The 20,666-nt window shown below is 42.2% G+C and overlaps 1 protein-coding gene across 2 annotated transcripts; it reads left to right on the forward strand.

Moving 5' to 3' along the window:
* Positions 1 to 10,757: 10,757 nt before the first annotated feature.
* On the forward strand, positions 10,758 to 17,858 carry Ctla4 (cytotoxic T-lymphocyte-associated protein 4). 2 transcript variants are annotated; one of them, NM_031674.1, is given in 4 exon segments: positions 11,320 to 11,428; positions 14,502 to 14,849; positions 15,295 to 15,404; positions 16,691 to 16,847. In NM_031674.1, coding segments are annotated over 4 exon segments (672 nt in total). In that variant the 3' UTR covers positions 16,796 to 16,847.
* Positions 17,859 to 20,666: the final 2,808 nt, after the last annotated feature.

Here is a 20,666-nt window from a genome sequence, read left to right on the forward strand (position 1 = left end):
AAAGTTAGAATTTCCTCACTTCTGGGTTTATGACTTTTAGAAAAACCATTTACACTGCAGTAATTTGACTTAGAGTCTAAAAAAAGGTTCTGAGTCTTATCAATCACAATCGATTTTATTTGCTAAATTTAGTGCTAGAATGACATTATCTGTATGTTCTTTGTGCAAAAAAAACATCTCACAGAGCATATTTTTGGAGGTGCTGTGCTACTCGATGGCTTTTGGAATTTCATAAAAATTCCACCCACGCACAGCCAGTGCTGTCACTGTCGATGAGCTTTGTGAGATGGGTCCAAACTGATGCTTGAGAAGTGACATATTGATACTTAGATATGTAAATCATCCCTCATTTCAAGTTCCTGGTTTTGGCTTTCTTCTCTGGCTCCGTTTGTTTCTCAGCTTTCTCTTTAATTCCCTTCACTCGAAGTAAAAAAAATCTTGAGGGTTTAATGCGTTTTAGTTTGTCTTTCCCTCAGGAGAGGAGTCTAGTTGGATTAAACAAATGCCATTCGCTCACGTTTTGGGGCTGATGAGAGCCTTGGTGTTCGCAGAGAGTCAGAGAACTGAGGAAGTGGCTTCTGAAGACAAGGGGGAAAAAGTCATGTACTCAACAATATTACCATAAACCTGGTTCTAGAGAGGTACTCAATAAACCACGATCATCAGATCTACTAGAACATTTAGTTTTAAAAGATCATACCTTCCTGTGGCTCTTTTTTGTAATAGTATGGGTTGCTTCCTAATACACTTGTGTGTCCAAAGTTCACACTTTTCTTTCTAATACAAAGGGTGACACACAGGGGTGTGGCTGACTCAAGGGTTTTGACCTGCTCATATTTTGAGAGTACAGGAAACAAGTGTTTCTGATATATTCTACCTGTCAGCATTTCATACCAATGGGAGAGAAATGGCCAGAACCACAGGGGTCAAAGTTTACATGTGGCAAGAACTTACTAGTGATCAAACTGCCTTTAAATAATGTTGGGGAGGAGTAACATAAGTGATGGATTTGAACTAGTGTTGGCAGTTTGGTTCCAATTGGGGAATGCAGAAATTGGCCTTTGAATGTGTTAGGCAGAACGTGAAGAGATTGGGTTTTAGTTATGCTTCATGGCTAAAACCTTCAGTGGGCTCTGACATGACTATGGATATGCGATGACCTAGCTTCCTGCTCTTGGATGAAACACCCAGACAGAGCATTGCCTCTGAATGTAATCCAGCTTAGGAAAGCTGCTAAATGCAATCAGCTGCTTCTAGATAACCCTCCACAGCACGCTTCAATAATGCAGTTCACTGAGCTAACGTTTCCTACCAGCATGGCCTCCCTCCATCTCACTTAGCTACTCCTCAAGTGAGTAACTGCTAGAAAATTGTGCCCTGGGAAGACAGAGCTGAATGGTCATATGTCAGAACTTGACTCTGGTGGAAGATGGTTCATTGTGACGATGTGTGGTCAAGACTGTGGAAGATGGCAAAGAGCCAGAATCTCTTCCTCTTGGACCAGATTATATGTCTATCAGTGTCTGTCTGTCTGTCTGTGTGTCTATGTGTCTGTGTATCTGTGTGTGTGTATCTCTGTGTGTGTGTGTCTGTGTATCTTTGTGTATGTGTCTGTATGTGTGTCTGTGTGTGTAGGTCTGTGTTTCTGTGTGTCTGTCTGTGTGTCTATGTCTGTTTGTCTATGTCTGTGTGTCTGTGCCTCTCTCTGTGTGTGTCTGTGCTAGGCATATATTCCACCATTAGGCCATAGCCCAGCCCTCATTTTACTTTTTATTTTGAGTCGGTCTCACTAAAGTCTCTAGGCTAACCTTAAAAGAGATTCTCTTCATCCAGCCTCTTGAAAAGCTTAGATTATGAGCTTGTACCACTATTCCTGGTTCTGAGTCTTTGAATCTTCAGTCAAGTGAGAGCACGTGGCTTGCTAGCCCTTGTTTGGGATCAAGGATTCCCATTCTGCACATGGCATGTGCAAAGGCACAGTCACCCAGCAGACCTTTGGAGCTTTCCCTCTGCCATAGCTCACATTCCTCACTCAGCAAAGCCACGAGAATGCTCGTCTCTCATCAAAATGCAACCATGATGGTCTCTGATGAAACTGAGGTGTGAAGGGGGCTCAGAGCCTGAAATCATTCAATTGCTGTAGTCACAGCAGGACCTGGAATGACACACCTCAAACTACTAAACGGTGATTAACCAAGAGGCTGAAGTCAGGCCTTTAGGCTGAGATTAGATCTTGCAAGGAGTGGCATCTCTCAAACAGGCCACACTTGCTTGCCGTGCGTGCTATTCTTCATAGACAGCTGAGCATTCGGCGGGTGGTGGTGTGGGTAAAAGGCTTGCTTAGCATTAAAAAAAGAAAAAAGCTCGATTGGGATGCAAAGTGAATAAATAAGTAAATAAGTAAATAAATAAATGAAAAACAATCTTAGAAGCTTTGGTCATATCCCATTCCAAGTTTTGTTCTTGCTTTAATCAAAGCAAGAAAACGTTGTGACTGGCTTGGGAAGGTTCTTCTTTTGTGAAATGGAAACCCTGCTGATTTACCTCACCATATTCTAAAAGGCAATCACTGACACTCAACATGCCCTGTAGTGGGGAGGGAGTGACCTGGGAAACTTCATGAACCAAATATTAAACTATTTACTATGTCTCTCAGCCCCTTTCTCCTAGATAATAAAGTTATGTGATCTAATGGGTAGCCCTGAACAAGTCAACTACTGTCTTGGTAAAATAACTAGAGTTCCTATTTTGAAAATATCTACTGTTTCTGTGATGGTTATTGTTAACTGGACAGGATCTAGAATCACCTAGGAGAAGGGCCTCGAGCACAGCTGTGAGTGTCTTTTTATGGTTTTACTGCTGTAAACAGACACCATGGCCAAGGCAACTCTTTTATTTATTTATTTATTTTTTTGAATCAACTCAAATTGGTTGAGTGTGGAGCATTACTTTTTTTTTTATTGGATTTTTAAATTTACATTTCAAACGTTATCCCCTTTCCCGGTTTCCCATCCATAAACCCCCTATCCTATCCCCCCTCTCTCTGCTTCTATGAGGGTGCTCCCCCCAACCCCTTCCTGCCTTCCCACCCTGACATTCCCCTACACTGGGGCATCGAGCCTTGCCAGGACCAAAGGTTTCTCCTCCCATTGATGCCCAACAAGGCCATCCTCTGCTACATATGCAGCTGGAGCCATGAGTCTGTCCATGTGTACTATTTGGATGGTGGTTTAGTCCCTGAGAATTCTGATTGCTTGGTATTGTTGTTCTTATGGGGCTGTAAACCCCTTCAGCTCCTTCAATCCTTTCTCTAACTCCTCCAACGGGGATCTAGTTCTCAGTCCAGTGGTTTGCTGCTAGCATTTGCCTCAGTATTTGTCATGCTCTGGCAGAGCCTCTCGGGAGACAGCTATATCATGCTCTTGTCAACTTGCACTTCTTGGCATCAGTAATATTGTCTGGGTTTGGTGGCTGTATATATAAGGGCCGGATCCCCAGGTGGGTCAGCTCTTATAAAGGACAACATTTAATTAAGACTGACTTACAGATTCAGAGGTATAATCTATTTTCATCAAGGCAGGGGCATGGCAGCATCCAGGCAGACATGGTACAGGAGGAGCTGAGAGTTCTACATTTTGTTCTGAAGGCAAACAGGATAAGACTGGGTCCCATGTGGTTAGGAGGAAGGTCTCATTGTCTACTCCCCACCAGTGACACACTTCCTCCAATAAGGTCACATGTCCTAATAGTGCCACTCCCTGGGCCAAGCATATTCAAACCACCTCAGTGAGGGATCATTTAGATTATATCAAACTGTGACCATGCCTTTAAGGAATTATCTTGTTTAGGTGAATTGAGGTAGAAAGTCCAGAAGGCACACACTAAAAGTAGGAAGCACTATTCCCTGGGCTTGTGTCCTGGGCTTTAATAAAGTAGAAAGCTAGCTGATCGCGTGCTTTCATTGCCCCTGCTTCCCGACTGCAGATGCTCCCGCCATTTTGATAGACTGTGACTTTGACCTGTGACTGAGAAGAAACCGCTTCTCACTTGAGTTGCTTCCACTAGGATATTTTTAATTAAAAAAAAAAATTAAACCATGGCAACAGGAAAAGTAATGAGAATACTTACCTTTGATAAAGCCCCTCACCAGAATTTACTCATAGCTGTTTGTGTTACAGGAGTGTAGGATTAAAGGGGTAAAATCATGAAACTTTAATTTCATTTTTAAGTATAAGAAACTAGGCAGGCTCATAGGTAGAGAAAATAATGATTAAATCAGACCATTGCTTTTAACTAAAGATAAGATATTCTTTTTTTTTTTTTCTTTTTTTTTCGGAGCTGGGGACTGAACCCAGGGCCTTGCGCTTGCTAGGCAAGCACTCTACCGCTGAGCTAAATCCCCAACCCAAGATAAGATATTCTTAAAAGAATTAATCGTATGATGTAAAGAGCTTAAGAAATCCAAACACAGATATTTTTGTTGTGTCTAAAAGTTGACTTCTGGATATTTGTCAAAAAAAAAATCTTACTTTCATCTCTATGTACTTGAAGCTCTGACAAGCAGAGGTTAGCCTTCAGCTGAAGATCTCTGTGGCTCACTTATTAATGTAGAACAGCAAAACTCTTCTTCCCTGACAGGCTAGGGAATAATACAAGCCAAAAAGTCAGTAGAAACCAGCTGCACGTTCCTGTGAAAGAACACACAGAAACTCCACAACTCAGAAGCATCCATTTTAACCTGATTTATGGTGTGGATTCTGGTTGCCTAGGGTCTGAAATTAATCAGCTACATTTATTTAAATAGGTCTGGCTCGGCCCATATTTCCACCATTTCGTGGTAGGGAAGCTAACCTTTCTTTCCAGTCACTTTGCATAGCGTTTCCTTTGTCTCTTTCGAAGTGAGATTGATAAGTTCTTCTTCAGCAATCTCTTACTTTGGTAGATGATTACCTTTTTCCTTTGAAGTCGATTTTGAAAGGAGCTGTAATGTGATGAGCTAATTAACACGAAAATAGAGTATATAACCTTAATTAGGCAAAAATATGGGCTCTACGTAATGGGATGTCCTGAAACTGCACACTATGCAAATATTAGCCTCTTCATTCTTCCCATTGCCCCTGAAACCATCAAGCAAAGGATGTTTTGCAGTTTGTACACACTCGGTGCCAGGTGCAAATCTTTCAACCAAAGGCTGGTAGTTTAGGTGTACTTATTGGGGAAAGAAAAAAAGGAAGGAAAAAAATTTAAAGATAAGAAAAAGTTGACTAAAACTCCGGATTTTATGATGCTAAGTGGTTTAGTTCCCCTCCTGAATATATCCCTCCTTTGGAATTCTAATACGTTTCTCTGCGGGCAACACTCTGGATTATGCAAATCTCAAGAGCTTTCAAATCCAGTAACCACCAAGAGTACTAGAAAACCGATCTGGGGTTTACTCAGGCAACTTGGATCTAGGAAGCCGAGATGAAGTCACAGTGAATCCCCAGGTCCTAATTTTAGCCAGCGATTTTCATTTCCTTCCCCACCAACCTTTAAAAAACAAAAATCAGAGTGGTAAGGCAAACATAAAACTGACTTTCCCCTTCCAACCCTGAAATGAAAACAGCCAAGGGAATGATACTCTCAGACATTTGACTGTCCAGCCATTTAACAACACTGCGAGAGCTGCAGGACATAATTTCTGTAAAGCTGTAAGAAGGCTTTTATTTCAATTAGGCAGAAAAAAATTAACTATTTGCTTCCAGATACTGAGGAAGATGTGACAGAGACAGAAATCTCTGAAACATGAGCACTAGCACAGAGTCCCATTGTATTCTAAGATGCTACCCATTAAAGATACCAAAGAAAGGGTGTGTGTGTGTGTGTGTGTGTGTGTGTGTGTGTGTGTAAAAACTGAAGTTGGAAATTGGTAATTCTGTGCTTAACAGATAAGCTAATATTAAATTTTAGTTTGAGGGCAAAACCTCCCATGCACTATAGCCAGGGGGTCAGAGTGCACTCCCCGTCCTCCATAGTATCTTTCAAGCTAGTCTTTCCATTGTTTTGGACCTAGTTGACTGAGGTGTTGGCACAGCTCATTGAATCATTACATCAACAATAAGATCCTTAGAATGAGGCATACTTTAGGGACAGAGAAGATGAAGAGCAGAGAAGTTAAATGTCTTCTATGGGGACAGGTTCAGCAAGTAAAAATGTTTGCCACCAAGCCTGACAACCTGAGGTAGAAGGAGAGAACTGACTCCTTCCAGCTGTCCTTGGATCTCCATAACCAGGATTTGAATTTCTGTCCGTGGGACTCCATCAATAACATTAACCACCCTGGTAGGCTCTTTAGTGCTCATCAGTCAGTCCTCCAATTGTCCCTTTAGTTATTAGTATTTTCTGAGTGCTGAATGAGAGTAAGAGAGAACAAGGGTGGAGGGCTAAGCTGAAATACAGGAGATCTTCATTATCTTCTATGTATGAAAGGGCCCTGGTGGCTACTATCTATGAGGTATGTCTGCAAGTGTCCTGGAAAGAGAATTTCATATAGGAGAGATAGAAGCCATATGATATAATGTGTTATTGTATATAAATGTGATAGTGGATAATATGTACTGGATCGAAATCAGGGGGCAAATATTTAAGTTCTATGTCTTCTACTTGGTAGGCTGGATTGATCAAGGTTTTAACAAGAAGCAGGTGGTTCAAACAGGAGAGTCAATGAAAGACTACTTTGATAGATACTAGGGAGGGCAGTGGCAATATACCCTGGCACTAGCCATAGTGAGAGAGAATATCAGCCTTAAGACTTAAGGGACGCATGTGATGGGGTGGGTGCTACTAAGTTTCAGGGAGAAATGACATCATAGAATGGAACTCATTCGACAAGTACTCATGGAGAGGTTCTGTTACTGCTGTACCCAGGACCTGAATCTGGGTAACAGCAGAGAGGAAATCCCCTGATTTTGTTCTGGTCTAAATCCTCCAGAAGCCAATGTAACAGGGAATGTGGGCAATAGACACAGGGCGCTGCCTTTGTCTGAGGGGTCTGAGGAAAGAGAATGGGAGCAATCCTGAGCAGGTGACTAGTGCTCTCTGTTTCGGGTATTTCCACAGTGGTATAGAGCTTCCACACAGATAGCAGGCCTCATTCCTACTTTCAACACTTTATGTTGAAAAACTTTCAACTTAACAAAGAATAAACACGAACACACACTTATTCATTAGCCACATTCACAATGGCCACTATTGCCGTACTGTTTTTCTCTTTGATCCCAACGTACATGAGCTAACATACCACACACACACACACACACACACACACACACAAATTTGTGTTTGGCCAACCACAGGCTAGTAGCTGACATCCTAAGACTTAACAATAGAATAGTGTTACTGCAATGGACAGCTCCTTACATTACCCCATGTCTCTCAGTGGTGCCAATGATCAAGGACCATGCATCCAGTCCCCCAGCATCTATTCATCTTCCTCTTCAGTCTATAATTATTTTCCAGAGTTCCTTTTTATCATTGTCTAAGATACTATTTTCTAAAGGGCAGTATAATTCCAGGCCAGCAGTTTTGTGAGACGCAGGTCTGTGTGCAATCTTACATTGGAGGTGTTACAGCTTCTTAATTCACCATATCTGGAGGCACGTGATTTCTCAATGTTCCATCATGCGTGGACTGCACTATCTACAGCACTCAGTTACCTTTTACCAGCTTACTAGTCCAGTCATCTAGTGAGTGATACATGTGAATATCTTTTCATCAACACTCTTTCACACATGCTCTTTTACAGCCATTGAATTTTCTTACTGCAACAGAAATAGTTTCATAAAAGCAAACTTAGAAAACCCAGTAAGACTTCTTTGAAAGTTCCGATTACAACCTTCATTCTTTTCCAGTGCTCAACTGCTTGTATTCATCCATTAAACATTTCCAGAGTGTTCAAGCCCTGACCAGTGTAATTTTCCCTAGTGTGTTCATAGCTGTCTAAACTAATTTTGGACTATGCCCTCAGGATTCCTGTTGGGAGCTGTGTTTGGATCTTTCCACAGGTGCTCTAGGTTGAATACCCTCAAATGGAAGCCATCTTCTTTATTCCAATAATTGCACCTCTGTCTTCACAGTGATCCTTGAGTAAAAGAAGATCCCTGCTTCCTGGGTTGCCAGCCAGCATCAGAATCCTCTTCTTCATGTGATGGCATTGCCCTTGAAAAAGTCTTGAGTTGAAGCCATTGCCTGGGCAATAGTAGGCTCTCAAGGCAACAGCTGGCAAGCCCTTATGGTAGGATTCAAATCTAGCTGTCTTTGAATTCTTTGTCTCTTTTTATGGAGGATGGAATAAGCCAGCTAACTCTCAAGGCCTTGCTTTATCCCTTTATTAAGTGGGAAAAGTAACAATACTTATTTTGTATGGTTATTAGGAGACTTGAGTAAGATAAAATAGCAAATATTTGGACAATTTCTGATCATCGCCCTTGTGACTGCTAATGTTAATTGTCTACTCGGTAGGACCTAGAACCACCTAGAAAGCAAACATCCAGACATACCTGTGAGAGATTAGTTAGTCTGGGCAGTCCTGTGAGGAATTATGTTGATTGGGTTAATTGTTGTGAACAGCTGCTACTTCAAGGTCCTGCTGCCTTGACTACCACCCTATATAGAAGACTATGAACCTTCAACTGTGAGCCCAAATAAACACCTTTCCCTATACATAAGTTACTTTTGTCAGAGTATTTTATCATAGTCACTGGAAAAGGAACTAAGGACCATCATTTCCCCAAGCCATAAATATTGTGCCCACCCCCCAAATCTTTGTTAGAAGAGGGGTTAAAAAGGCACAGTCCGCAAGTCAAGTCCAGTCTCCATTTGTTTTTTGAGTAAAGCTTTATTAGAAATGAGCCACACACAGTGTTTGAGGTGCAGTCTATGGATACTTCTACCCTAAACCTGAAGAACCAAGTAGTGGCAACATAGATCACATGCTTTGCAAAGCAGAATAAATTTGCTATATGTTCTTTACATGAAAACCTTGGGAATTCTTGTTGCTTGGGAGTTTTGCAGTAGACTTCTTCCTGATTATAGTTCATACATCTTTCTTTCTGGGCAAGAAGACAGTTCAATGAACTTGGTTGTGCTAATGGCTTTCTGTGTTTCACTGACTCTTGCAGAGACACCAGCTCCCACCAGGTTCTCTGTGAAATCCTGCTCTTTTTGTCTGAATACTCACCCCTACTTTTGTTCTCAATAATGAGCCCAGGGTTTCCCTCCTCCAACAATATTTTCCTGATGTCCGACGTCCATACCTAAACCAGTGGTTCCTGCCCCTCTACAGCTTGCATAATACTTCAACTCTGTTATTTATCTCATTCCCACTCTGTCATGATTATGATGTAGGTCTAGTTGTCTACCATTGCCACTGTCATGAGCTCACCTACAGGACAGGAAAACACACACGCACACATACATACACACACACACACACACACACACACACACACACACACACACACGCTTTTAAAGTCTTTAGTACACAGTCTAGGTCCTGGCCCCTTACTAGTGCCATTAGGTTGTTATTGCTTCTTGGCATATGAATTGGGGATTGAAGGTTTTTCTAAAGTGCCAGGGGAATATAGAAAAGAGACAGACACATCACAAGATCACAAGAGGCTTCTTAGGGTGTTGACACCTCAGCAAAATGCTAGGGGATGTGGAGAGTAGACAACGGAATAACAGGAGCAAATATAGCATAGGAAGCTTGTGTCCTAATCATAAGACCTGAGTACATGCTACAGGGCAGGCTCTAAAGGAAGCATATAGTCCGGACTCTAGAGAGCCTCTTCTGATGGGGTGCAAGATGGCAGGAAACCACAGAAACACGGGAACATCTACCTAGTGCTGCCTTCCAAGAGCTCTGATTAAAGGCATGCTCTGCCATGCCAGGCAATAACTAGTTTTTTTTATCTTACCATCATCTCATCCTAAGTGCACACAATTCATAGCACATTAAAGATTCTCAATGGTCATCCCTTTCATCCTTGAACTATATGAGAGCTCCCCAGATTTAAGGGAAGTCTTCCATGTTCAATATTCTAAAAAATGCACTACAAATATGTGTATATTAATTATTTAACTATTTTAATCTGTGGTAATATAGAGAATACTTAGATATTCTAAATACTGAACATTCTAAATAATTTTAATATTATAAAAATATCATAGTACTTATGGAGGAACATTTGCCTCTTTTTACAGTTTTAGAGTTTAAGAATTCTGGTAATATTTATCCTTAGTTTTGAATTTCTGTTTTGGTGGTTCTGGGAATTGAACCTAAGGCCTATTGTACAGTACACTGAGTTACAGCTCTGCCTCTGAGCTCTGTCTCCGTCACCAAACTGTGTCTCCATTGCTGAGGTGAATGAGCTCTGTCTCCGACACTGAACTATGTCTCCTAGTTTTGAATTTCTACCCTTTAAAAGTCTTACTATTTAAAAATGTCCATCCTCCTGTGGAGGTTTTAAATATCTTTTCATTTGGGTTGGCTTTTCCTGGGTCATATACAACTTTATTTTGCCATTGTTACAGCTTTAAAAACATCTGATTTCTTTCCCAATTGACAAAACCAAAGACCCTTTTCTCTAGTCTCTCTCTCTCTCTCTCTCTCTCTCTCTCTCTCTCTCTCTCTCTCTCTCTCTCTCTGTGTTATTTCTTGTGATTTTGGCATTTTTATCAATAAAATACTAAATGTAGATAGGCAAAATAAACTTTTGCATACTGAGGGATTCATTGAAGGACAGAGCATCATATTGAGAACACAGTTTTTCTGGGTGCCTTTCAAAGAGAAATTCAGACACCAGCTCCAGGACTAAGAGGGATGGCCATGGGGATGGGAAGAAAGAGAATGGGATGGTTAAAGATGACCAGATCACTGGGTAAAGTTGGGATTGGGATTTAGGGAGACCTGGCACTACAGGAAATTATACTCTCCAAGACTCCACTTATCCAGGTCCTCAGAGGTGACTTGAAGCTTCAGTTTCAAGTTGAATACATTTTCCATCCTTGGATTTGCTTGTTTTGTTCAGTTTTACTTTGAATATTTGAGGTTGTCTTTACGACATAACAGCTAAACCCACGGCTTCCTTTCTCGTAAAACCAAAACAAAAAGGCTCTCTGTTCAGGTGTCATGTGTGAGCGCCACACATATGTAGCACGTACCTTGGATCAAAGCTGTCTATATAAAGTCTGTGTGGGTTCAAACACGTTTCAAAGCCTCAGGATCCTGCACGGTTTTACTCTGCTTCCCGAGGACCTAAGCACATTTCCCATCAAGTCATGGCTCGTCTTGGAGTCCAGAGGTACAAAACTCACCTGCAGCTGCCTTCTAGGACTTGGCCTTTTGGAGTCCTGCTTTCTCTTCTCTTCATCCCAATCTTCTCTGAAGGTGAGTGGAGACTTCTGGAACATGGAGGTGGAAAAGGTGTTTTTCCTACATGGGTTTCATTTCTTTCAGAAGCTAAGGACAGTGATTTATAGTAATGCCAAAAGTGAAAGGCAAACCCTCTACCCTTTGGTTTAACAGCTTCTTAAAGACAAGTTCCAAGAAGAGTAGAGGAGATCTAGCAGTAGCAAAGGAACTGAGACTGCCCGCAGCAGCTTGCTGGGACCCAGGCTGGGGCTGAAGGAGCCATGAGAGCTGATCTAGGGAGAGCAACTTCAGGGTCTTCACTACTATTAGAAAATACTGTAAAATTAAGAGATTTAAGGTGGGAAAGGCATTTGAAATTCTGAGTATATCTGATCTTGATATCACAGTGACCTTAAGATTTTTCTCCTATTCCACCCCCCCAAAACTACCTAAATTCAAATAAATAAGAATTCTTTCTTCATTCACTTTAAGTTTTTGAGACACTCTTAGTTCTTTAAATGATCACACCCGAGGCTCAGGGAACATTGCAGAAGAGGGGGCAGAAAGACTGAGAGCCAAAGGGGCATAGAGTTTACTGTGAGATTGTCTCTTGGGAATGTCAGGTGGTACACCCATCAAGCCTCACCCACACGACTGCCTGAACATGAGCTGAATAAGGTTATGAATAACAATAGACATACTCAAGTGGATGGGGAAGGACCAAGAGGCCATAACACTATAGAAATAACTGCAGGAAACCAAGGAATATGGAGAGCAGGAAGTTTTCCTCAGGGAAAAGCACACCATTTGGTCATCCAATACCAAATGGTCAGCCTTGAACACATAAAGCAAACAACATATAGACCAAGAAGATTGCGTTAAGAATGAATACACCTATACAACTGTGCATGTAACAACAAATAGTGGGAAAAGAGGCCATGAATCTGGAAGAAAAGCAAGGAAGGGCACATCGGAGAGTTTGGAGGAAAGAAAGGAGAAATAATGTAACTATATTATAATCTCAAAGAATACAAGAAGAAATAAAAATAAGTGAAGGAAAATTAATTACTTTAAAGATGAAATAGCTTGAAATTGAAAGATGAAAGAAAGGGAAGGTGGAGTAAGAGGGGAGGAAGGAAGAGAGAAGAGAGGAAGGAGGGAAGGAAGGAAGGAAGGAGGGAAGGGGGAAAGGAAAGGAGGGAAGAGGGGAGGAAGGAAAGAAGGGAGGGAGAAGGAAGGAAGGAAGAAAGCAAATATCTGCTTTTTGGCCTAAGAGACTTTTTATTTTTTTTCTTCATAAAATTCTTAATTGTGTCATTGACTATATGTGGACTTTAAGTATGGATCTCAGCTTTTCAGCTCAAATATCTTGAAAGGCTAATACCAGGCTTGCTATGTGCCTTGAAATGCATATATCCACTGGACCTTCACCCCCTCTCTCTATAGAGCTTTAACATTAAGAAATCACATAGTTTGTGTGAGACTAACGCACTAATGATATCTGATGATTTAATTTTACCAAAGAAGCAACAGTTACGTACAGTTTCTTGTCTGAATAGGTCACAAAAAGCTTTAATGTGGGAGAGAACTTTTTGAAACACTCTAGAGGGGTTTCCGTGAGCAAAGGATGCTTGCAGTGTGTCTTTGATAGTAGAGATGATGGCTAGGCAGACATCTGCTGTTTCACCCACCAAGCTGATGGAATAACCATGGCAACTGCCGCCATGTTGTTCTCTTTTCTGAGAACAGATGTTAATCAGTACAGGTGCTTTCAGGAGAGACTAGCGTATCTACTATAGCCTGGTTTAGGGGTAGGAGAGGTGGTCTTGGAAACTAAGCCTGGGTAGTATTCAAGATTGTAATATGGAGGGCAGTGAACACTAATTATTGTCTTGTTTTTGCAATCAATGCTAGTAAACTGCCAAGGATAGTGTTCAGTTTAAGTTTTGGGTGTAATCTGCAATATTGACCAGAGAGCAGCCAAGTTAGTTACGAAAAGGCAATATGACATAAAGCCACTTTTGTTTTGTGTGCTGAAGGGAGAACCCATAGCCTGTGTACTCTAGGCAAGCGCTCTACCGCTGAGCTACGTCTCCAGCCCTTCTGCCTATTGTTGTTTGTAAAGCAGTGTCTTGTTGTTTAGCTGACATTGGCCTTGAACTTGATATGTAGCCTTCATCTCCTGGATGCTGGGATTGCAGATTTGTACCACCAATACCAGGCGGCAAACCTGTTAATTTCTAATGATGAAAGCATGCTTGTATAGAGAGCTGGACTCCTTTCTCTTGAAGTATATAGGGAGGAAAGAGAAAACAACAACAACAACAACAACAACAACAAACTCAAAGGTCGAGGAAAGTGTTAAGTGAAGGAAAGAAGGGAGGCAGAGGAGGTGGCTGGGGAGCAGGGGAAGCCCACAGAAGTTAAAGCAGGGTTGCCTCAACCCAGAGAGGAAATGACCCTGGTGCCCTCAGCTCTGTGGCTTCCTCGTCTGATTTATACACCACTCTACCACTGTGATGCCAGGAAAGGGTGACCAGTGCACTGACCCGAGGTTTAACTTATTCTGGTTGAGAGAGGTACACTTATAAATAAGTAGGCAGGAAGATTTGAGACTTACTTTAAAGATGATGCAAGGTTCTGCACCCCAAACTCCAGAAATGTCTTTACTGCCACTCACTATGCTGCCTGCATGATATAGTCCTATTATCGGCAAAGAATGCACTGCAGTGACGTGTAGGCTACGCCTCTTTTTTACTGCACTAGAGAATAAATGAAAAGAAGAATTATTTGCCAAAATGATACATTTTATGAGAGCCAGGTCTTCTTTTGCTATACCAGTAGTCTCCTTGCCGTAGCCAACTGTCTTCAACAAATTATCAACAAGTAGATCTTAGAAACTGACTGATGACAATGTAAATATGGGAGGTAGAGTGCCAGGGTGGATGGATGGAGAGGCAAAGGATGGGAGGGGGTGATGAATTTGTTGAGGGATGAATTTGCAGGAGCTCATCCGAGATAAACCTCCCCTGCTGTCAGGTGTGACCTAGTAGTCCTAACCATAGATGATCATGAGTTCAATGAGTTCCCCTTGGCTTTTCCATGCCAGCCATACAAGTGACCCAACCTTCAGTGGTGTTGGCCAGCAGCCACGGTGTCGCCAGCTTTCCATGTGAATATGCATCTTCACACAACACTGATGAGGTCCGGGTGACGGTGCTGCGGCAGACAAATGACCAAGTGACAGAGGTCTGTGCCACGACATTCACAGTGAAGAACACGTTGGGCTTCCTAGATGACCCCTTCTGCAGTGGTACCTTTAATGAAAGCAGAGTGAACCTCACCATCCAAGGACTGAGGGCTGCTGACACCGGACTGTACTTCTGCAAGGTGGAACTCATGTACCCACCGCCATACTTTGTGGGCATGGGCAATGGGACCCAGATTTATGTCATCGGTAAGCAGAGCCATTCCACTGAGAACTAGTCTGTTGCATTACTACTGTCTTTACACCAGAATAGCTTCGTTCCTTGGTTTGAGGTCCTTCATAGTTAGGACTGTGATGCATAGCGAGGAATTCCCTAGTGGATAGCAGTCTTGCTTAGGCTGAGTAGTCACATAACCATCACTCTGATTGCAAGGAAATGCATTAGGGGACATGTCTCATACTGCTGATAGACTAGGACACTTATTCTTGAAGTTTAGCTTTGCCACTTTGGTGATGACATTCTGGAAAAGTCATGCATTAAATAAATAGCCAGACTGGCCTGTGGCTTACCAATACAAGTTAGGGTGGGCTAGCAAAGCCTGGAATCTCTAACTTCCTGTTTTCACCCATGAGGAACTAGGGCCCCACAACTGGAAACTGTCTCAGAAGGTTGGGGCTTTGTTTTCTGTTGCAGATCCAGAACCATGCCCAGATTCAGACTTCCTCCTTTGGATCCTTGCTGCAGTTAGTTCGGGGTTGTTTTTCTACAGTTTCCTGGTCACCGCTGTTTCTTTGAACAGGACGGTGAGTGTGGTGTTGACATTTCTCCACAGTTAATGGGAACACCTTTAGCTGTCCCCCACTGACCCACTGGTGTGGAGTTGGGGTAATAAACAGAGAGCAGGAAGGACCGGGTAAAGAACACGCTAGAACTGCATGCACTGGCCTTAGAGGTTTCAGGATGACTAACACTGTGCGTGAGCATGTTTGACAGTGAGTGTTTGTGTGCTTCTGAGCAGGGTTTCAGTTTGAGTAACTTTTTGAACAACAGGGAGCAGCTGTTTTGGTTGTCACCACCGTGGCAATGGCCTTAATCCCAGTAACCCTGGAGCACGGGACTCCGTTGGGCAACACTTGCTCTTTAGAACCACCTGAACAGATTTTTATCCTTCATCAAACACTATCTCTTAGTTCCTTCCTTTTGCCTTCTTTGTTCAAGCTGTAGCTACATGTAGATTACCCATTATCTACTTAGGTACCTTGCCTTGACCTCCTCCCTAGCTCAGTGAATGAAAGTTCTTTTTATTTAGTATATTGGTAGTGAAAAGCGAGAAGTGTGCAACCAAGTCTTCAGTCAGGGTTCTGAACAGTCCTCAGTCACATCTGTGTAAGGCTGACTTTTCTTACCACAAGCAACATCCTTTGTCCCCATCCCTTCTCTTCCTCTTCTTCCTGCTCCTCCATTTTTCCTTTTCTCTCTCTACCATTGTCACCACTTTATCTATTTCTGCATCTATATTTTCACACACACACACACACACACACACACACACACACACACACACACACACACTTTCACAGGCCCGCGCTCTTTCACAGAATCTCTGTTCTGTTGCTGTCTTCCCTTTTTATTTGCCATTAAGCTATCACTTAGGCTGGCTGACTAGAAGTCCATTGTTGAAGCTGCTGAGGTGATAGAAACTGGAAACTAATACATACAAAGAAAAAGCAATAAAAAGCATTGGAGGAATGGAGATGAGGAATACAGCTTCTAATCAACCAAATCCACCTTCAAATGTTTCCAGTGCTTCGATCACCACAGAAAAGATCTAGTCGATTATCTTGGGCCTTTTGGGTGTTCTTGGTGAAGTTGTCTCAAAGCTCTTTCCTGCCTTTTGCAGAATTATTTATCTAAGGTGAATTTGACTAGCTCAATTAAGAAAATCTCCCAGAGTTTATAATTCTGTATGTTGTTGTGGATGTTTTATTTTTGCTGAGGAGGGACCCGCTATTTACTGGGTCCTATTGTGGTTAAAATTGGCTTCTGTATTCTTTCATAATAATTGCTGTTTCTTTTTGTGTTTTGGCAGCTAAAGAAAAGAAGTCCTCTTACAACAGGGGTCTATGTGAAAATGCCCCCAACAGAGCCAGAATGTGAAAAGCAATTTCAACCTTATTTTATTCCAATCAACTGAAAGGCCATTTGTGAAGAAGAGGGAGCATTCTTCAGTCTCTAAAAGCTGAGGCAATTTCAACTTTCTTTTGCTCTCCAGCTGTTTTTACCTGTTTGTACATTTTAAGGAGAACACGTCTCTCTTTAATAGAAAGCTGGGTGCAAAATTCCAATTAAGCATACTACGATTTAAAGCTATGGACCATGGACAGAGAGCCGGCATATTTCTGTTATGCCAGAGCCATTTTAGTAAAAGCATCACTTGGAAGCATAAGGATATAGCATTATGATGTGGGGGTCAAGGGAACATTAGGGAATGGCACAGCCCAAAGAAACAAAAGGGCGAAGGAGGAGGTTATATTGTACACATCTTGTATTTACCTGTGAGGTATTTAGGACTTAAATAATTTTAAAATTTTTTCATGCTGTTATTTTCTTTAATGAATGTATAATTACATGAAGGTTTAAAATTTTTATTCACATAGCTATGTGGCATAACCGGAGGTTCTAACGGTTGTATTGTCCCAAGGTGTATTTTTAAGTGATATTGTACATGGGTGTTTCATGTGCTGTTGAGTATTTGTTTGAATATAAACACTATGTACCCGTGTCTTCCCACAGTGGGTTCTGGGGAAGTTTTGTTGGGGAGCTCGGGACACTAATCCATCAGGTCGGACTTGAGGTCTTGCATTAACCGGCTTGGAAACTGGATGAGGCCGTTGTGCAGTGCTCAGTTGTTCTAAACTGGTGTTGACTTCACGACAGGGCTTTTACACTCACTTTAGTGTTTTGTTTTCTTCAATGATTTGCAAGGAAACCAAAAGCTGGCGATGTCTGTATGAACCTGACAGAGCGCTGTTTTCAAGGAAATGCCTCATCCTGAGACCAGTAGGTCTGGTCTTCCAGGAAGCTCCCTACAGTATTATGGCTCCCCCCAAACACAAAGTCAATGTCACAGAAAGCAGCAGATGGTAGGATGAACTGCATGAGAATTCCTGAAGACTAACACTGTTAGTGTTTTTTTTTAACTCAATATTTTCCATGAAAATGCAACAACATGTATAATATTTTTAATTAAATAAAAGTTTGTGATTGTTTTATGGAGCCGCCCAATTTATCAGTTTTGTCTTTAAATGTAGTGGTTGAGTCTGGTTTTGAAAAGTGTTCTGATTATGTGTGTCTGTGTGTTGATATGCCAGGTGTGTGCAGATGGCCCTGGGTGTCGGGTCTCTCCAGAGCTGGCGTTATAAGTGGTTGTCAGCTGCCTGATGTCAGTGCTGGGAACCCAATTCTGGTCCTCTGCAAGAGCAGGGCGCTCTCTTAACTGCTGAACCAACCTCCAGCCTCTGAGTTTGTCTTTGATGGATTGATTCAGCACTTAGTAGAGTCTTTTTTGCTAAAAATCCTGAAAACAAGGTGGATAAGTGAAAAGAGGAAAAGAATGTTTTATGAGTCAGCCATGCACTAGCCCATTATCTAAAGCTCATTCCTGGAATCTATCATTTACTCCTAACTTCTCCGATTTGGATAAAATACAGGCAAAACTGTCCTTTAAACTTTATACACAGTTCTCTTTATCCAGATTCCTCACTTCCTCTTTCTTACCCATGGTTTTGCAGTTTCACTAACTGATTACTATTGCCAGAACAGCTCCCAGTGCTGTGAGATGTTCCTCCTGCGGCTATTTCTGATTAATCTTCATTGTAAATGGAGAATTTCCCTGTGTCTTATATATGATCATTTCTCAGATGTAAAGGAAACATACCTACTGCTCTGGGTCAAGATTTGGGCCCATTCAGGTCTCTCTGACTCTTGGCTCACCAAGGTGTCCCACTAACCTGGTTAGTTCCATTTAAAGTTTCTCATTCTTGACCTCCACATCCTGTTATTGTCATGTGCAGCATGCTTTGTGTGGTCGTAGACCACTTGTAATTGAACACATTGGATCACTTGCAGCAGACACTGGCTCAGGGCCTTGACTGTCTGTGCTCTGACTCAGGGACTTTGGATGGAGAGACTGGAAATTTCCCAGAAGTTCCTAGTGCTTCCTGTTTTCATGATCACTTAGGTGGCTTTCTTTACCCCTCACACCCAGTCTCTGTCCCCGTCTCTCTCTCTCTCTGTCGGTCTATCTGCCTGTCTATCCCTCTCTCCCCCCATGTCTCTCTCTGTTTTTGTCTGTCTCTCTATCCTTCCCTGTTTGTCTCTCTCTTCCCATGTCTCTCTGTGTCTCTGTCTCTCTCTCTGTCTCTGTCTGTCTGTCTGTCTCTCCCCACGTCTCGCTCCCTGTGTCTTTGTCTCTCTGTATCTCTTCTCCCCCTTAGCTCACTCTTGCACACACACAGCACCCCCAAAGTCTTAACAAATCAGACAGCACCACTGTAAGCACTCCAGAAAAGGCTTGCTAAGTAAAAACAAACAGGTGTTTCAATACAGGCTTGTGGTCATTACCTAGAACATGCTACTATAACAATACAGGCTTGTGGTCATTACCTAGAACATGCTACTATAACAATACAGGCTTGTGGTCATTACCTAGAACATGCTACTATAACAATACAGGCTTGTGGTCGTTACCTAGAACATGCTACTATAATATGGAAGGCTCTGCTTCCAGCTCTCTTGGTCTTTGGTTGGTGTCTTTGATGAAATATGCAAATGTTTTTCAGCTCCAAATGTCCCAAATATCTCTAGACAAATTTCAACAGTTAATAATTTGTCTCAATGGTTGCAGGACCATGGGCAACGGGAAGCTTTTTCTAACACCCATTTCATTTATGTGTAGCAATCAGAGAGGGACACTGTCCCCAAGTCAGAGGACTGGCCCTATCAACACATTCTAACCAAAATGAAAGCCTAAATATTCTATGTGTCTAAAAGAAATCTAGTCTACTCTATACAGAAAGCCCTGACTTTTAGACACAGATGTAGATGACAGGGGTCGAGTGGGGGGTGGGATAAGACAGAGCTCCCTCCCAGAGGTGTAGAATTGGCTTCATCTCCTTCCTACCCAAGCACATGCCTCTGCTCAGTTTTTTCCAGTTGTAATGACATCACTTCTGTTATTTCTATTTTACTATTTTCACCTCCAACTATATTTAAAACTCCTGTGTGTGTATGTCTGTGTGTATTCACATGTGCACACGGTGTGTGAGTCCCGTGTGTGTGTGTGTGTGTGTGTGTGTGTGTGTGTGTACTGTTGTACCAGTGTCTGTGGAGGTCAGATGACACCCTCAGGTATTGTTCCTTGCCTTTTCTCTTGAGACAGGGTCTTTGTTGTGTGACACTGTGTGCCAAACTCACTGGCCCATGAGACTCCCATCTCATAGGCACACTGGGAATCCAGGGTGAATTACCATATTTAGCTTCATGTGGCGTCCAGTGGTCCAGACTCCTTGCACAGCAAGGCTCAATTCGCTGAGTTACTTTCCTAGCCCTCTGCAAATACCTCACTCCCCATTCTCGTGCCTACAGAGACAGCCTCTGTCATCAGATTGCTGACACTCTAAGCCCATACAAACTCCCCCCTTTCTGTTTCGCAGCAATCTTTGGTTTTACCTCTAATAGTTTCAAGGGTGCCTGAATTTTATGCCTAGTTTGGTTTGGAAGCCCTCTGAGAGAGGGATCCTAACAGCTTTGGGCTAAAGTACTGAGGGACTAGAGTTTCTGGGCCTTGGGAGGGTCAGCTGTCCTCTACTAAAAAGCTGTCTTTTATTAAGTGCTTTAGTCTCGATTCCTCTGATAAGAAAATCTGTGTAGGCTAACTCATCTCATCTCAAACCTTTAAGATTCCGCAGTAATGACTTCTCTGTCCCCTACATTCTACATCTGTGTCATGTTCTCAATCATTTTATGGGGGGAATGCTCTCAGTTTTATTATCTCCTCCAACTGT

The sequence above is a fragment of the Rattus norvegicus genome, chromosome 9, assembly GCF_036323735.1.
Source record: "Rattus norvegicus strain BN/NHsdMcwi chromosome 9, GRCr8, whole genome shotgun sequence".
Lineage (NCBI taxonomy): Eukaryota > Metazoa > Chordata > Mammalia > Rodentia > Muridae > Rattus > Rattus norvegicus.

Coding starts and splice junctions, on each gene's coding strand:
- Ctla4 (XM_006245036.5), top strand. CDS start 11,320: ATGGCTCGTCTTGGAGTCCAGAGGTACAAAACTCACCTGCAGCTGCCT. Junction 11,429..14,501: donor CATCCCAATCTTCTCTGAAG/GTGAGTGGAGAC, acceptor TTTCCATGCCAG/CCATACAAGTGACCCAACCT. Junction 14,850..16,690: donor GACCCAGATTTATGTCATCG/GTAAGCAGAGCC, acceptor GTGTTTTGGCAG/CTAAAGAAAAGAAGTCCTCT.